The sequence below is a fragment of the Pipra filicauda genome, unplaced genomic scaffold (genome assembly GCF_003945595.2).
Source record: "Pipra filicauda isolate LSUMZ 115617 unplaced genomic scaffold, ASM394559v2 scaffold39_size4671491_pilon, whole genome shotgun sequence".
NCBI lineage: Eukaryota > Metazoa > Chordata > Aves > Passeriformes > Pipridae > Pipra > Pipra filicauda.
In genome coordinates, this window is record NW_024104531.1 from 2,580,548 (window position 1) to 2,598,506 (window position 17,959).

Below are 17,959 nucleotides of genomic sequence, written 5' to 3' on the forward strand. Positions count from 1 at the left end.
TTCCTGGGATCATTACATGTTTTTATTAACTTATCATAACAGCCTCTTTTACATAGTTTGCTCTAAGAATTCTGCTGCTTTTTGCTTAACTTCCATGTTAGAGAATAATGAATTTAGGTTCAACAGTTGCTCCATATAGAGTAAAAAGTCTTTCTGTTTGTACTCAACTCAAAGCTAGGAGACAACACAAGCATGTCCCAAATTGTAATTACATCTATGTCAGTGAACATGCATTCATAATAAAAGCAAAATATTGCACAGTAATGCCAACAACTCAAGAGATGTCAACGGCATCTGCAAAAAAGGTTCAAATAGCGTTACGTTAAAAGTGATGCAACACTTCCAGTTTAGCATGCATGACAGAGATAATATTTTACTATTTGATTGCAGGAAAAGTGAAATGAAGTCAACAGAACACATTCAGCAGCCTCCCCACAAAAACAGAATCAGAGGAAGTCAGTCCAGCACCCAACCACCCTCTGGGTGAAGAATCCATTCTAGCAGGGTACAATTTGAGTTTGTATTCTGTTCTAACCCAGAAAAAGAAACTGCTGTCAAAGTGCAAGTAAAGTAACAACTCTTCTGGGAAACCTAAAGCCATCAGAATTGCTGGTTTATATCCACACTCTACCTCCCAAAGATCAGCTGTGCAAATACATCTGTTCTGAAGCAGATACTTTTCACACACTGATTTCCTTTCCAACTACCATATATCAGAGAAATACGTTTGGCAGCTGTCTGGGACCAAAAGTATATTCAAGCCAGTATTACAAAAATGTCTTCTTTTTCTCAGCTGTAATACTGAGCTCCCAAGCTGGGCAAAACACTTTCATTAGCTATATACCAAAACTCCAGAGACAAATTAAGCACATACTTCTGCTCACAAATAGAGTAAGCATGGGAAATACTGATAGATCTGACTGGTCTTCCTGTGCTGCTTTATGATAAAAGAATAATGCAGGAGGTTAAAGGCAGGTTTATGCAGAAATCAATCCTATGATGTTTCAGAGGACATGTAAACTTGGTTTAGAGAAAATGCTTCTGGAAATTCAAGTTGTGATATTCACTGAACCTCCTTGTCTAATTTAAGACTGCACAACATTTAGAAAATAATTTATACCGACTTTACTATTTATCAAGGCTGAATTAGAATTTGACTATATTAGTCTAACTCTGACCATCTGACATAGTTTGGCTACAAAGCTCAAAGCAAAGATCATGATCTGATGAACTACAGTCAGTTGATGCCATTTTATTTACATTTACTTATGCTCAAATGATGTTTTTAACTGCAAACTCAACTAAAACCACAAGGTAGGAAAGTCAGGATAGAGAATTCTTGTTTTACTTTATACTGCAGCTATTTTATTTACCTGGACTAAAGCATGAGAAGATGTTTGAAAAACCACACAGACACAACCTAAATTCAAACTATCTTTGCCACTAGTAGACTCCTAGTGCTTTTGCACAAAATGTTTGTGACTAAATTAAAACATATGATTTATTAGGCTTTCGAAACAACTGAAAACTGTGAAGTTGAACTTTAGCTATTAAAATACAGGTACCTCTGTTCAAGCAAATGTCTGCCTGATAAATAACTTGAACTGAAACTGCAGCACAGCTTTTACAATTTTTTTGCTAATTTAAACAAGTGGAGTGTCAAATCCAACCGACTGCTAGGCTTTTCCTCCTGTGAGCAACTCATAAGGCTTTCTATTAGCTGGTTATATCTGGATGGGCAGCCTGTTATTTGGAAAGTTTTGAAGAGGTAATTGATTTGTCAAGAAACAGACTTTTTAGATTAATGTTTGCTGTCTTGTACAACTTCAACATATTCCTCTATATCACTTTCTGCATGCAATCGTATCCGGCTGTGTAGCAGCAGCAGACCCCTTTTGGTATGGTGCCTTGGAAACTACAGCCCCCACCCTTTTGCCACCTGGCCCCACGGCAGAGCACGTCCCCTACCAGCTCATTGTTAGGAGTTACTTTCCCCTCTGGCCTGGGCTGTAACTCATTTCCTGCAGCTGCAAACGCTGTCAGGCAGTCTCACAGGCAGCGTTTTGGCTCTGAGCCACGGGTGGGGATCCTTTTTCCTTACACATGGCCCATGCTTCGCTTGCTTGCAGTTTCAAAACAGCAAATCCTCCCCTTCTACAGCCTCCCTCTGCTTGTAAGCAAACAATTGCTGCCCAAGTCACCCTTCTTTTCTTCCACTACAAACAGGGAGTCCTTCTTCCATTATCCAAACTGGATCCCAATTTTACTCAATCTAAGTTCTGCTGCTGCTATCCACAGCTTCCTCTTCCTATATGAAACAGTATTTGGACTCAGCATGAAACAGTCCATTTCTCAAACATAACTTTCAAAGCTCTTGATCACACATGAGACATTTTACCTTTACTCTCTCCCCTTCCCCTTTCATTGAAAATTAATATTCTGAATAGAAGGTCGTCAGTTGTGCAAGCGCAAGCTTACTTAACGTAATGAATTCAAGACTATCTTAACCCATTCTGTGGCCTCAGCTATAAAATATCTCTCTTTTCTGGGGAAACATATCTAGGTCACCCATGCAATATTTCTTTTCCCTAATTCCTGAACAGAAGGTACCTATACCAATTCAAGAAGAGCTCTGATGCCTGCCCTACATCATTCTTTCCCATCTTGCAGATGTAGACAATGGCTTAGTACACAGCTAATTTGAACAAATTTGCCAATCTTTGTCTTGGAAAGCCATTTGATCTTCCTTATTGTGGTATATTCTTTGAGAGAGACTACAGTTGGAGAAAAAAGATTGCTGAAACAACATTTTTCTGTTTATGGCACCAGTCAGGACAGCATCCTGAGAGTATAATCAAAAGCCAGTATTCAGTATGTGAGATGTGTGTGGTTTGGCACTATGTTACTAAGACATCACCAGCCTCTCAGATTTGAACAAACCTACACAGATCCCTGGATTATACGACTGTATAAAACAGGCAGACATTGTACCTCCAGGTAAATAAAAGAACTCTGTGGTCAAGTTTTGGAACAAACAGATGAATTGACAGTTTGACATGGTCCCCCCAAAAATCTCGTAACTTAAAGAAGACGTATAAATGTCGCCTCATGAGCAGAGGCTTATTGTAGCCTTTACAGTTCTCTGAACAGTAGCACCTACAGAAGGGATACGATGGACTATCAGGAATTCTTCAGAAGTACCCATGAATTTGGAAAAGACAGTGAACTTGTGATCTAAACAGGCAAGATATGCACAAACAATTTTAAATAGCTGCAAATTTTTCTGAGTTTACATGTCCAATTTCATTACACTGTATCCTGTCCCATGGCCTTTACCCAAAGTCCAGCGGCAGTATAAATGCCCTGAAAACAAAAGAGAACTGCACATATAAAAATGAATGTACCACAGGATGAGAAGAAACGCATGTAAAAAAAGAGAAGCACCAAATAAAATAACAGGAAAATTCTTTCTTCCCGACACCCAGAAACATGTGGGAAATCATTGCAAAAAACCCCATTGCTTTATGTATTACTTGTGAAAAACATGTTCTTCTAGAGCTAGTGATTTATTTTTTTGTAGAGTGCACCAACTGTTACTAAGCCTCTTCACTACCCACTTGTTTCTCTTTTCCCCTCATTATAAAAGGGATCTAGATTTTTTTAAAATGTATTCATCTGTAAACTGTACAACTTGATTAAATGACCTAAATAACTTAAAAAAATAGATTTGATATCCAGCAGAGCAAGCAAGAGGTCAGGAACCTGCAATCAAGTCCTCCCCTAAATTACTATCTACCTAGTGAACATCTCTTCTGTGTGATGCTTTCCTCATACTCTTAACGAAGTGATACTCTAACTACTATAAAATCTTAGAAATTTAAGATAATGTAAATGCATATTTTTTTTACCTATTGATACTGATTAGATGCTTAAGATAATATACATTCTTAGAGCAGAAGTAACAACTACACTTGTAGGCAAATGATGAGGGTCATTTTTGGGGCTGTCTTTTAACATGAGAATAAAACAACATTATCTTTCATGGTTGACAGACAATATGTGGACAGACAAGGAATGACTAAGATCAGCTGTTAGAACTAGGTTTCACCGAACATACTTTCTGCTTTAATAAACTTGCATGTTCCCCTACTTTGGATAATAATTTCAGATTATTTAAGGCATTAAGTGCCACCCAACATTTCTGTACTCAGTGATGGAATGTGGTTTGACACAACTTAAGAACCAGTTGTCAACTACAAAAGGTTTGCCATTTCAAAACTGTGAAGCTCCCTTCAACTCTGATATGCCGTGACTTTCGAACTTGTTTCACTGGCAAACGGTACTAATAAACACTGTTGAAAAGATCAAAATTGTAGCGTCCATAGGTATTGAAAGGAGCGCAAAACTCTTCTATTCAACAAGACATCTGTATAGGCTAAGCACACAACATCCAAGTAGCTAACCCCACCACTTCTGAACGGTGATCACCTTCTTTCCCTTGCAATAATACGTAAAACCTCTCTCCCTCAGCCTCTCACAACAGCTTGTGACGTTAGACATGCAAAAATTCCAGACTCATGTCTACTGCATGTGCTTTGCCCATGAACTGTACAAAATTACTCCGACCTGATGCTCACACTGTGAGTCTCACATAGGATGTGTATTTTCAGACCTAAAAATTCCAGGGGGCAATATCCTAATTTGTCCAATCTCTCAAAAACTCTGAAAGTTTTACTGAATTATGGTCAAAAAAGGAAAAAAAATCTGTATTAAAAAGACTGAAGCTACAGAATCAAGTACTAGAAATCTAGGACATACATTAGAAGTTATCCACCCAAGAACATGGACTGCCTTAAATAAGTCATTCACTTGTCCTTTGTTACAGGATTTGTTTTGTTTTGTTTTTTTTAGGAATTCCTACCTCTATCAATGCCCACAATGAACAATTCTGAGTTCATCTAATTGTTTTTTCTATTCTTCTGATTAGCATATTCCCCAATGCTTTATTTAAAGACCTTTAATCAAATGCAGTACTTGAGATGAATAATTGGTTTGTGGGATTGTCTGAGGTACTTTTCACTATAGGGAAAAAATAAAATCAAAGCACTCCACTGGTTTTGCTTAATTTTTGTAATCCCTCTGTAAAATGAAGATTATCAAACTCTTTCAAGTAATAGAAAGTTGAGGTAGAGACCAAAGTGGAACATATCCAGTGGTTTCAAGTACCTCCCCCCCCCCCCGATTATTTAACATTATAATAGTTTGCATGTTCAAGACAGTTCACACTGACTGAAGTCACACACACGGGAAACTTTACAAATTAAACATCCATCTCTTAAAGCCTGACACCCACTAATGTGGGAATAAACAATCAGCAGCTGCTTCTTATCAGCTGGGGTTTAGAAGGCATACCATAATATCCCGCAGGAAGCCTGTGGCAGTGACAGAAGGCACTTCTGAGGCTGCATTCAACCCTGCAAATCATGCTCATTCTAGCAACAGCTTTCTCTTCTTCTTCACTCTCCGTGATTAATATAATTAATTAATGCTCTTTATTTCAAAGTACCATGTTAAACCAAGTAAAGTATCTTCAAAATGCTCTGCCCTATTCTCCCCAAACAAATGCTAAAGAAAAAAAAAGCAGTACAGGTTATGTGCACTGGTTTGGTTATAGAAGTAATGTCTCAAACACAAAACCAGGTCTGTCTGTCTCTCAGGAGTCTGACAGGCTCAGTGTACTTCACATAATATATGTATTGTCCAGTACAATCTGCCTCTCCTAATGAAATTCTCTGCATTCAAAGGTGAAGTCCCTTAGCTCCAAAGGACATTGGATTTATCAATTCTGTGAGTGTAGTTAAAAAAAAATTATGTTGACGTTTCCATGATTTCCCCCCTAGTCAAAGGAAGAAAAGTTTTAGTTATACCTAACTACATTTTCCAATTTTATCATGAGAACATCTGCAAGCTTTCCTTATCCAAATTGTTACAGGACACAAGAGGACGAGGAAGTATTACAACTATACAGCTCAATCCTTCAAGCTCCCCCTCCCCCTCAATCACCCTGCGTTCAGGAAGTTCCTGCTGTGCATGCCCCTAATGTAAGAAACACAGACTTGTTCCTGTTTTAGTCAAGAATATTTATACAGTGTCTGAAAAAATACTGGGAAAAATTGTAATGGCTGGAATGGACCAAATAATCAAAAAAAATGTGATTATATCTATGAAAATCTCTCCAAAATCTGAATTTTTTGTGCTGGAAAATAAATTTTCCCCAGCACTACTTGTCTGCTAATTTTGTTACTTGCAGTAGCAAACTTTTTGAAGCAGCATGTGATGAAATGCCTTCTAGTGAACTATTTTCTGATGTGTAGTTTGTTTTTTTTTTTTAATTCACATTTCTTTCTGTTCACAGCCTGCAAACTTAAGTAGTTGTAAATGAAGCAAGCAAGTATTTTCTCTAGTGACAATCTACTCTGTGAGCCTGGGGAGTTTAGAGAGCCAAAGGACTACAGCACACTAGATCCTTAAAAACTTTCAAAAGAATCGTAAAATTTTTCTTGCATCCTTCAGAAGAATATTCTTTCATGCATCTGAAAAGAACCAAAGTAAAATTTCAGAGCTCCTCTGAGAAAAAGGGATGACTATGCCACTGCTACTCTGAAAAACTCAGTTAAGTAAAATACCTGTGGCAGGCCATATGGATGAATCTATTTACTTTTTCCATTGCTGAACCTGATCTTGTCATGACTTCTTACTGCAGGGTTTCTCAGGAACCACTGATAACCATGCTGGAGATTTCCTTCCCTCCCTTCTTTCAGCATGTGTCAGGAATAAATTTTCCTATCGTTGCAGCTCTATCTGATATATAACTCTTCACCAAGATATAATTTGTTTAAATCTCTTCCCTATCTTAAGCCACATTTTCACCTAAGACTGAGAACTGCCAACTGCTTTATTCTTGGAATAGAGAGCATGGTAGCTGAAACCAAGACAGTGCAAAAACACCAAAGTTTTTCTCCCCGTTTCCCAAAACTCACGCTGCTGATGACTAGATTTTGTTTCCATAATTTCTTACCTTTGTGGTTAAAAATCCCCTCCATCTCCATACTACTGCGAGAGTGAGCGATGCAGAGGGACCCGCAGGGGACCAGGCCTTCCGCAGCTGGGGACCGATCTGTGGTTCGGACCAGACACCAGTCAGGCTTGTCATGGGGCCTCTCCAGGACCTCCACTGTCTGCCCACGGCGGATTGTCAGCTCATTACTATTGCAGGCGGTGAAGTCATGGATTACCACTGTCAGCTCGCACCCACCAGACAACTGTGAGGGGAAAAACAAGGAGAAGCCAGATGAATGCTCGTTATCAAACCATCCGTCACGCACCGTTACCTATTTAGGACTCCTGGCAGGATTTGTATTTTGGATGAGACAGCAGGCTTCTGGGACTTTCCACGTCAAGAAGAGATCATTTCAAAATCAGGCAGTTCTGGCGTTTTAGAACAGATTTCTAACTCTGCTTGTCTCTGCCTATTGTTCAAAGCACACTGGTTGTGACAGTGCTGGGCGGAGGATTTAAGCGGTTTTTCTTGCTAGACTGCTCCTTATCCCATGAGCTGAAGTAGAAGGCACTTCAGAATATATTTTATGTGTCATAATTTGCAACAAAAAGGCTGGACATTACTTAATACAGTCACTCATAGTTATCTTGTAAATTGAAGACAGAAAGAGGGACTTTTTTCGAATGAACCTACTGCCTTATTCCCACCCTACTCACGGGTTACACATGCAGGGCACAAAATCATTCAGAATATGCCATACACAATTATAAAAATCAGCATAAAGTTTTTCACATAAGATTCCCAAATACTTAACTATTTGGTAGAAAATTCACATGGGCTTACAACTTTCACATTTTTGTTGATTCTCCAAATAAAACTGCACAAGCTTGAATTAAAAGCATGCAAGCTCAGGGTTTTCCTCCCCCTCTTCTAAACACTTCATTAGAATAACTTTGCCTAAGCTTAAGTTTCCTCTCTTTGATTGTTTCGTCTGCTTTGATGTGAAATGAAAATTATTATCAAAACTTTCCAAAGTTCCCAAGATTGCTCAGTGCCAAAGCACCCATCCAACTTAAGCAAGCAGTCCTGGAATCCCTTCTCCTTCCATACAGCAATGGCATTCCAGGCTACTTCAGCTATTTATATGTGAATATTTCTATTGCACAGACTGCTTCAGTGCAATACTCATACCAGATCTCAGATGGTATTCAACTTCTGTAAATTCAGTAATTTTGAACCAAGCCAGCAAACTCGTTCAACTCATTACCTGAGGTAATCCTGCAATGCTCTGTGCTGACAAAGGAGGACAAAATACCCTGCGAGAGTTCCAACTGCAGCAAGTATAGAAGCATGTGCTACACCAACATTCTGCACAGTTCCTGCCATGCTGGTTTTAACTGTTATGTTTAGGCTCTTGCAGGGCTGCCAGCTACATCTCAAGAGCTTTAGAAAAAGGAGATAAGAAAATGCATTGTTTCTTATTTATTAGTTTTCATTACAAGCCTGGGACAGAAACACTGGATAGGAACTTTTCTAGCATAATGCTATTTGTTATCAAGCAAGAATGACAAAACCAGCAAAATCCCAGTAAGAATCAAAGGATAATTCCAACCTTCTCTACCTCAAGTCTGCAACAAATGACAGGACATAATTCCTAGCAGACAGGCTGCAGTAACTCCAGAGTTTTCCCATGGTATCTGCCTGCTAATCTCACCAGCTATCCTTGCTTGTGTGTGCTTACAAAGAGGGAAAAGTTTTCTTGGGGGAATGCTGGGGCCAAGAAGGGCAGAAAACCCTCATACATCTAGTGTTTAAGGAAGATAAATCAGGTTGTACCCATTTATATCCAGGTTAAAAATGAATCACATTGCTTCTACTGTGTCTCTCCGGACAGACCGAATACCCAGATTATGGGGGGGTTACATCTTCAAAACATGCTACCTCCTCTATCATTAAAATGTTTCCTGTTCCCTTACACTCCACTGTCTTAGATTTTAGTCCATGCAAAACTATTGTCAAAGGGGAAAAATAAAGAGCTTTCCCTGGTTTTCTGGTATTGATTTATGTTACAGCCTTCTTCAGACAAACTCAGAAACAATTGAAACCATCTGTATGCCTGATGGGGACTAACAAAAAAGTTGATGAAGTATGACTTCACAAGGTGTCCAGTGCAGACCAAATTTTTCTCAGGAGGTCCTTATCCCAACCAGTGCAAGCACCAAGACAGTAACAAGCTGATATTCTCCAGAAACTGCATCTAGTCCTTGTATTTTCTCCTAAATATCTACAAGAACATATCTTTGATTCTATTTGCTTTCCCAATCTTCCCTTCCTACAAATAGGAAATATATTTTGAGACTGATGTAATGGCCACATGTTTTGGTAATATAGATGTTCTTCCTTCCCCTTCCCCTAATAAAACAACAAAAAAGATCTCAGATTTTATGTTCTCTGAGTATTTTATATAATGTTAAGCTAAAGAAAAAAGCAAACAAGCTGTCATTTCTGCTATATCAGAAACTATTAAAGTACAAAAAATTCCTGTTTTTCAGACTGTGGGAATCAGATATCCTAGCTAGTTGGTATTCCACTGAAATTCAATATTCAATCACACTTCAGTACAGTGTGCAACACACTTCTTGCATGCAGTAGTTAGGTCCACACCATGCTCAATCATGGTAGCTGCCAGACTCAACTTAGTGCAGGATGTCTCCACTACTGCCTGACACACCAAAAACAATGACTTCTCTACCCAGCACACACAAACACCATTTTGGAGAGCTGACCAAAACAGCATTTACCGATTTTCCCTTCCTTTGGGTTAACAACTGTTCTTTCTCCCTGCTGCAGTAGTGGTAAGGAAACTGCTTTCCTCTTTGTTTCATTGCTCGTTTTCTCTCCATAACACACTTTCTGAAAGCAATTTCATCTTTCTCACTGATTAAATGCAGTTGGACAGCAAGGAGTGTCTGTGATTAAGCACGTTGCTCAACAGCTGTTGTTGGACAGCTTTGGCAAGGCTCTCTAGGCTAGCTGGAGGGAAGAGCAAGAGGCACAGTAGAAATGGGAGACTGACTTGCACTGAAGGGAAAAGAGTTACAAACCAACTAAATCCAAATTTAGGCTGAACAAAGGCTTTATATACTTTATCCATCCTTCTCAAGAAACCCTTTATGTAAACTGAATTAATCATGCATGATAAAAATAAATGATGCTATGTCTGAAACATGGAAACTGAAGAGACAGACACAAGACGAGAAAATAAAAGCCAGACAGAAACAGAAATGCAGATTAAAAAAGGTGCAAGGTTTAATGAAACAGCTTATCACAGGACATAGTGTCTTGCTGTTGCTGAAATTAACCTTAACCACTTATGTTCACCTCTGGGGCCTTTTAATCACTGTCGATTGCAGAGAGAAAAAAAATCCCAAATGATACAAACACGTACACACACTCACTGACTGAGTACATTCTTAGCATAGGTTTGCTGAAGTCAGGGATACCACATTAAGAGTTCATCTGCTACCACTATCTGTGAAGATCACTCCTGACCAGATAAAAGAGCCTTTACATCAGGCCATATAACCTCCTCTTAGGACTGCAAATTAAATTTAATATACCATGGTAATTTTACATTAAGGAGAAGGGAAAGCAAAGAGAAGCTAACAAGATTTCTAAATTATTTCAAGCGTGAAAATCTTTAATCCCCTTTTAAAATGGAAATAAGGGCATTGTGGGAGAAAAGAAATGGGACGGAGCAAAACTTCTGTCTCAAAGAGCATTTTGCTTTGACCAGGTAGCTGCCCAGATTTGGTTTCTGACTCTGAAAAGAGGTGTATACTCAGAGCCATGTCTTCTTTTTTACTAATATTTTTTCTACTGATGGGAGCCTTTTCTCTTCTGCAGACTCAGTTGGCAGAATGAAATACTTGGTTGTCTCCTGCTGCTTCAGTCCTTTTTCTGTTTTCCAAAGAACTACACACAAGCTTAAAGAAGCACGAAAATGAAATACAACTTCACATTGACAGTAGTACAAAGTGTTACCAGCTGGGCACAAAAGACAATTTGTTAAAAATAAAATATTGCTCCACTGACCACCCACAGCAGCTAGCATGATTCCTACTATTTAGGATAACAAGCTATGACAGTTCTTCTAAAAGCCTCTCATCTTCTCAGCTACCAAAATGCTAGTTTGGTTTATTTCACATTTCTACCAAATCACTGAATACAAGCATGAAAAAACCCTACCAGACCTATATTGTTTCCTTCAGCCTCCCCATTTAATTTCCTGTGCACTGGATCAAGTTCAAAAGACCATGTTAAAAATCAGATGAAGTTCTGAGGCTAGGAACTATTGAAAGACCGAATGAATGGGGCAAGAATCTCTTTTACTTGTTAGCCACCTAAAATGTTGGCTACTCAGTTACAGAACATGCACTAAAGAAATACTATGAAAGGTGAAAAGCAAAGTTTTACTGACTAGGGTACAGTAAGAGCACTCCTGCAGAAAACTGAGATGCTTTGATGGAGTAGAAATGTCTCTCTCAAAAATTTTGTATTTCACTCAGGACTCCATTATACCTTCTAATACGTCAAGATGGGTCAGTGCTATGGATGTATTTAACACGTCTTGCAATATGAAGATACATCCCATGATAATAAAAACAGGCTGGAAAGGGACCTTAAGTTACCTAATTCACTTTCTTCCTTTAGAACATGATCAACTACAGCTGTGTGAATCATTAACATTTATCCAAACTATCCTCAAAGCACTCCAGTCATGGAGATTTCCAAGGCTTCACAAGTACTCTGCTCTAGGATTTCATATCCGCATACACATAAAAAATATTTTTGTTATCTTTTTAAAAGTAAGTCCTTTGATTTCATCCCATTCACTGAAAATACAGGTAAAAGACTGTCCTGTAACACTGCGTGGTTTTACACACATAAAGACCTAAAGTTTTTCCTGCCTTTTTTTTCTTTAGACTTATTAGTCCTAACTCTTTATCTTGCTTTGTAAGTTATGTTTGGTGGAGGTCTAATTAATCTTTTTCTTCTTTCCCCTAGAACACTTCAAATGGACCACTGACTTCCTAAAAATCTGAACTCAAAACCAGATGTAGCCTCTAACAGAAGCCTTACAAGTGCTGAGTAAAGAATGAGGACTCCTGTCCTGCAGCTCAGCATCCTATTTCTACAAGCCAATATATTGCTGCTTCCCTTGCTCCCCCCAATAATATCACACTGTTAAAACAATAAACAGCTTGTGAGCCTCTATAGCTTCTCAATCATCCTCTCAAAAACCATTCTGGACTCTCACTGTTTTTATTAATATTTAACTATTTCCACCTATTCGCATTAGCTCAAACATGTTCCTATTAAATTGTGGTATTTTGCCAATTAATTTCTCCCACTAATTTGCCAAGATTATTCTGAATTCTAATTCTACCTTCCAGTACAGTTTTCAGATGACATGAAGCTAGGAAGGATGTCAGCTTTATAAACATATGGTCTATTGCATCATCCCAGTCATTAATGAAAAGCAGTACTGCAACAGTGGAGCCAACAATCAGAAGTTACAATTCTAGCCTAAAAAGCAAGAGTGGAGAAGAAAAAAGCTAATTATGAAGTTATTCTCTGTTGTTACAGCAATTCCACTTATGCCAGAAAACAGGATGCAAGGAAAAAAACTTATCTGGACAATATTCAGGCACTTATTACCAAGGTTAAGGATTTTTAGTTCTTTCAAAGTATATCTCTGAGGAGGTGAGAAACAGTATTGACTGTTGGATAAAGGATTTCACTCTTGATATTCTCCCTGTATAATAACTTAGCACTTCTAACCAAAATATTTATTTTAAAAGAATTAACTGTCTGAACATATAATTGGAGGAAATAAAAGAATGGTTTTACTTGGCTGTTGATTACTGTGACATATTTGATATTTGTTGTCTTTTCTTAATCTCGAGTGGATACACATAAACAGAAAAATGTTCAGCAAAAGCAAAATAAATAATACAGAGTTAAACATTTTTACCGCTTGATTAATACTACTTTCAATTACATGATATTCTTAATGTTACTTGATTTGGATTCCCATTTTAGTCTGGGACATACTCCAAATTCGACTGAGGTGTTCCACTACTTTCCTCTGGCTAACAACACCAACAGCACCTAACATCCGTAAAACTGTTTTACTCCATCTCTGTAAGACTTTCATACATACTTCTAGCCTTCTAGGCTGAGAAAACAGTGGCTTTTAAACCTCAAATGGACTGCAGGAATTTTCAACATACAAAGTGAAAGATTATTTCAGGCTCAGCAACAGTGTTAAAATACCCTACAGATTCCTCTGGCCTTCTGCCTGTTACTCTTCCTTACTAATTTTTATTTTGTATTTTTAAACAGATCAAAAATTTTCTCCTCTTAATGTATTTAGCAAACCAAAACATATAAGAGAAACATTAAACAAAGCTACCCTGCTAACTCACGCACTTTTATAAGTGCACAACTAATAAATTCCTTCTTTAGACATACAGTACACGGCATAAGTAATTTCCAGGGAATCTTCGGCTTGTCTTTCTTGTCAAAGAAAAGTCTAACAAAAACTTTATACGCCAATGTGAGAACTCCAAAATACTTTAAAAACAGTCACATTTAAAATTTAATTTTTCAGGAAAATATTGAAAAGCATTCTCCATCTCTCCTTCCTCCCATTTCTCCTTCTTTTAACTTATTACTCCTGTTGAACAGGTTGTTGGTAAGACTCCTCCTCATTGCAGATTGGAAAACAATCCTGAGGGCATTTTACATGGCCAACTTTCTTAGCAATTCTCACATGATACACGAAATATTACCATGAAGGGCAACAGAAGACAATCCATGCTATTCACCCCAGTAAACAGTACATCACAAACAACTGAAGAAGGGTGATGGCTCTGCATGGCAGGGATGGATTGCACCACCTCCATTTGAATTGAAGCACAATCCAGCCAGGCTGCACGCACACAGTTTGACATCTCGGCCAACTATCAGGGAAATCAGAGAGAGCATGTCTTGCTTCTGAGTGTGACAGATTACCTAAACTCTTAAGAACATAGAAAAAAATGAACTAAACTGTTTGCTAGCGTACAAAGCACAATTTTTGTAAATCACCAAAAAGGCAAGTAAGAATGCAAAGAATAAAATAGCAAAACAAAAGTCATCAAAAGATTTTTTTTCTCTAACCAACCATTTTTCTCACAGATATCTTTAGAAGAAGCCATCATCACAACTACAGAACAACTTCAGTACAAATGCACAACGTCAAAACAGGCTATTTTTGACAAATACAAGCAGACTTTCTTCCGTCTGCTTCTTTACATGGGAAAATCAAACTACAGAGTTTGAGTCACATGAAAAAATATAGAAAACTCACTAAGTTTAGGTGACGATGGGAATGGTCAAAATATTACTCTGAAAACCTATTCACTTAGCTACCCTGGAAAATACTGGTTATTTATCTGCATAGTTTGAATGGCTTATCAGAACAATTTTACCCAAGAAGGCAATAAGCCAGAAATCCCTAACCACATTTACAAGTAATTTGCTAGGCAGCCTCAATGTTTTAATTCATCCTTCTGCTTGATAAACTTCTATTATCCTTCTCTACCTCCCTCCAGGGTCCTAACACTTCTCACTTGCCAGAAATCTTATTTTAATGACAAGTAACATACACGTTTCAGAAGAATTTTTATTCTTTTGGTGCGTATCTTTCTTCCACCCAGGAGAAACTCTGGCTGTGAATCCTCATAGTATAACCCAGTCAGAGTCTTTAGGCAGAGATGGAGGAAAGGAAACACTAGCACTAGTATCATACAACAAGGCTGCAGGTTACTCTTGGGTGATTTCTATCAGCTTTCATGCAGAAAGTGAACACTTAATCTCTAACCCATGAACATTGAGGAGTATTTTTCCTTCACAACAGAAACTATGGCAGTCACCAGCCTCAAGCTAACACAAAAAGCAGATGGCATGCTTTCAGAAAGGTTGAGACTAACATGAAGAAAAATTCTGTGCATCAGTATCAAATTTTATGGAAAATAAAACTTCCTTTTAAATTGGGTCAAATCTTCGAACAAACTGCAGAACAGAGGGGACCAAAATGATTTCAGTTTGGAACAAACATATTTCTTCATGACCTATTAGATTTAAACTATCACCCCTGCTTCTCCATGGTATCAGTGTATTTTCTCTATTGCAGACAGCTATTTTTAAGAGATTGAATATTTCCATCCCTCCTATCTGAAGGTACAAAAAACTAATCTCGGGTGTTAACTCACACTAAGAGATTAATCATTTGCTCTCAGAATAGAGTAATATCTGGGCAACTTACCTTATCGCTGTCTAGTGTGTTCTGTGAGGTTCGTGACGCAATTGAAATAGTATCAGGCTGGCTGCTACCATCTCCCTGACTGTCCAGGTCCTCGCCGTCTCTGCAAATAATTCAGTTTTCATTACAATAGTAGTACTGTTTGTAACATGTTAGTTCCCTACTTGCAACTCTGAAGAAGTGAGACAGTCCTAGACAAAGCAGCAGTAGACACCAAATAAACCAACTGATGCAAGAATCAAATATTCAGTACTTAATACTTTGTTCAGGGCTATAAGAGAACAGATTCATTTGCTGAAGGTCTACATCATGTAGAATTAAGGCAACAACCAATCAGTCAGAACTACGGCAAGAAACTTGCACAAACACTTAGCCAAAGCTAGCAAGCAGGACACTCAGTCACATATTTCAAGCTTCATGAAAGAAAAATCAAGGACCTGAATAACACACACAGAATTGCAAAAATCCAAAATGTACACCTATCCTGAATTGCAGTTCTAAATCCCTTTTGTAATGGCTGAATGTACACAAGGCAGCGACTCTTCAGAGCAGAAATCTCAGTAAATTCAGCATTGCAGGAAATTGTAAATTAATGATAAGATAAAGCTGGACAAAATTACTCTCGCTTTTGTCCAATTCACTGAAAGTCATTAGAAATTCAACACTACAGAGGAAAGAGTGCTGTTGTGTACGTAGAGATCTCTGATTATTTGAAATGCTACTTACCTTCTTCCTTTCTGTTTTGTTGTTGGTGCGGTTTTGGGGATGTGGATCGGCTCTTTCAATGCTCCTTTCAGATGAATGGTCCTTTCTTGTATCACTTCGCGGATGTGTTTGATCCAGTCCTGTTTATTCTCTATACTAGATGCCTTTGATATGCAAAAGAAACAAAACCCCCACAATGGACTATTATAGCAGAGAAGATCCACACATATAGTCAGCTAACAAACAGAAAGAGGAAGGCATAAGGAATAACTTTGTGAATAATATTTGAAAACCTGAACAGAGAAAAGGAAATTCTAGCTAGTTATCTTCACTTTGAATCATCGACACTACTTTACACTTCTGAACACTATGAATATTGTTCTTTTAAAAAAAAATTTAACTTAAATTCAGAATCCACTTTTATAACTTGAAGACTGAAGCCCTGTATGCATCTCATGTTAGACAGGGTGGGTTAATTTACTTCAAGAATTCCAGTAATAACACCTTGAACATTCATATTTTAAACACAATACTACGTTTTAGGTCAATTCTAACTTGATATATTGATCTAATCTTACTGAAAGAAAAATTAACTTTCACTGCAACACATGTACTTCTACAACACATTTCATGTATTACTCCTCCCACTTTTTGATACATATCTCGAGGCAAAAAGCTAATTTAGGGTCTGTATTTCAATAACTGCCTGCAACATATCTGTTTTTTGAGATACTCCAGAAACGACTTCATATCCACCTGGCCAACTTGTAATCTGATTGTTTAATCCAATTTAACCCTACACCTGAAATGCTATTAAATATAAACATTATTGCAGATCTAAAGAAGTTATTATATATACATTTTTTACTTCTCTTAATTGCTGTCTCCTGATGTACTTGGCTTCAAATACACTATAAGTATTTAATATACCATAAATATTTAATAACCAGGGATTCCAAAGGGATGGAGAAAGTTGTAGGAATGGATGAACAGGTAGGAAAAAGAATTTTTTTTTCTTTTACAAAAAGAACGTTTAGGAAAAGAAGCTAAACATGATTTTTAAAAAATATTTTGTTTTGTTTTTCATGGAATTTTTTTCAAAACTAATGAGCTAAGGAAGTGCTTGTTTCCAGCCTTCAAAAACAGACAAACAAAAACGTCAACAAAATTGTTGAAGAGCTTAATATCATACAAGTTACCTAAATATTCTATGCTCTAAGTAAAGCACCCAACAAGAACACCTTGAAGTGATCTTATGCAGAGAGCACTTAAATAAAATCTCTTACTCTGCTCTACTCTGGGAGGACCATTTCAGGCTTCAAAGTACTGTCTGTAAAATTATGGAGTAATAAGACTAAAAAAATTCTAGTATTTATTAGTGTTACATTTAATTTCTTTGATTCATTGACTGCTGCCAAAAAACTAATGTGAGCTTTTCTTGATGGGTCATTTTTAAGTGGCATTATTGAGTATTCACTAAAAATATATGTGAAATCATGAACAATTTTAATAATAGGTGTATTAACCTGTAAAAGGGAAGAACTTTGTTTCAGCTCAACACACTTAACAGATAACAAAAGAAAAATTTCAAAGCAGACACATTTCTCAAAATATGTCAAATTGCCCATGCACTGCTTATGGTATTTCAAAAAGGTCTTCCAGTTGAAAAGTAGTCCCGGGCTACATACCATAATCACAGGAAGAATTGATTCAGCCATTCTCCTAGCTAGACAAAGAGCACTACTGACACCTATAACTTGTCCGGACGCAAAATTTATAGGCATTGCATGCACTTTCATCTAAAGTCAAGTAGCTTCAGAAAA

General features: G+C 37.6%; 1 protein-coding gene across 3 annotated transcripts in view; it reads right to left on the reverse strand.

Moving 5' to 3' along the window:
- The window catches only part of TRIO (trio Rho guanine nucleotide exchange factor), a 248,627-nt gene that overhangs the window by 60,781 nt on the left and 169,887 nt on the right, over positions 1-17,959 (reverse strand). For all 3 annotated transcript variants that reach the window (XM_027738974.2, XM_039385174.1, XM_027738975.2), the window contains exons 32-34: positions 16,158-16,300; positions 15,435-15,534; positions 7,079-7,322 (exon numbers count right to left, since the gene is read on the reverse strand). In XM_027738974.2, the coding sequence (XP_027594775.1) occupies positions 7,079-7,322; positions 15,435-15,534; positions 16,158-16,300 (487 nt within the window). The remainder of the gene's footprint in view (positions 1-7,078; positions 7,323-15,434; positions 15,535-16,157; positions 16,301-17,959) is intronic.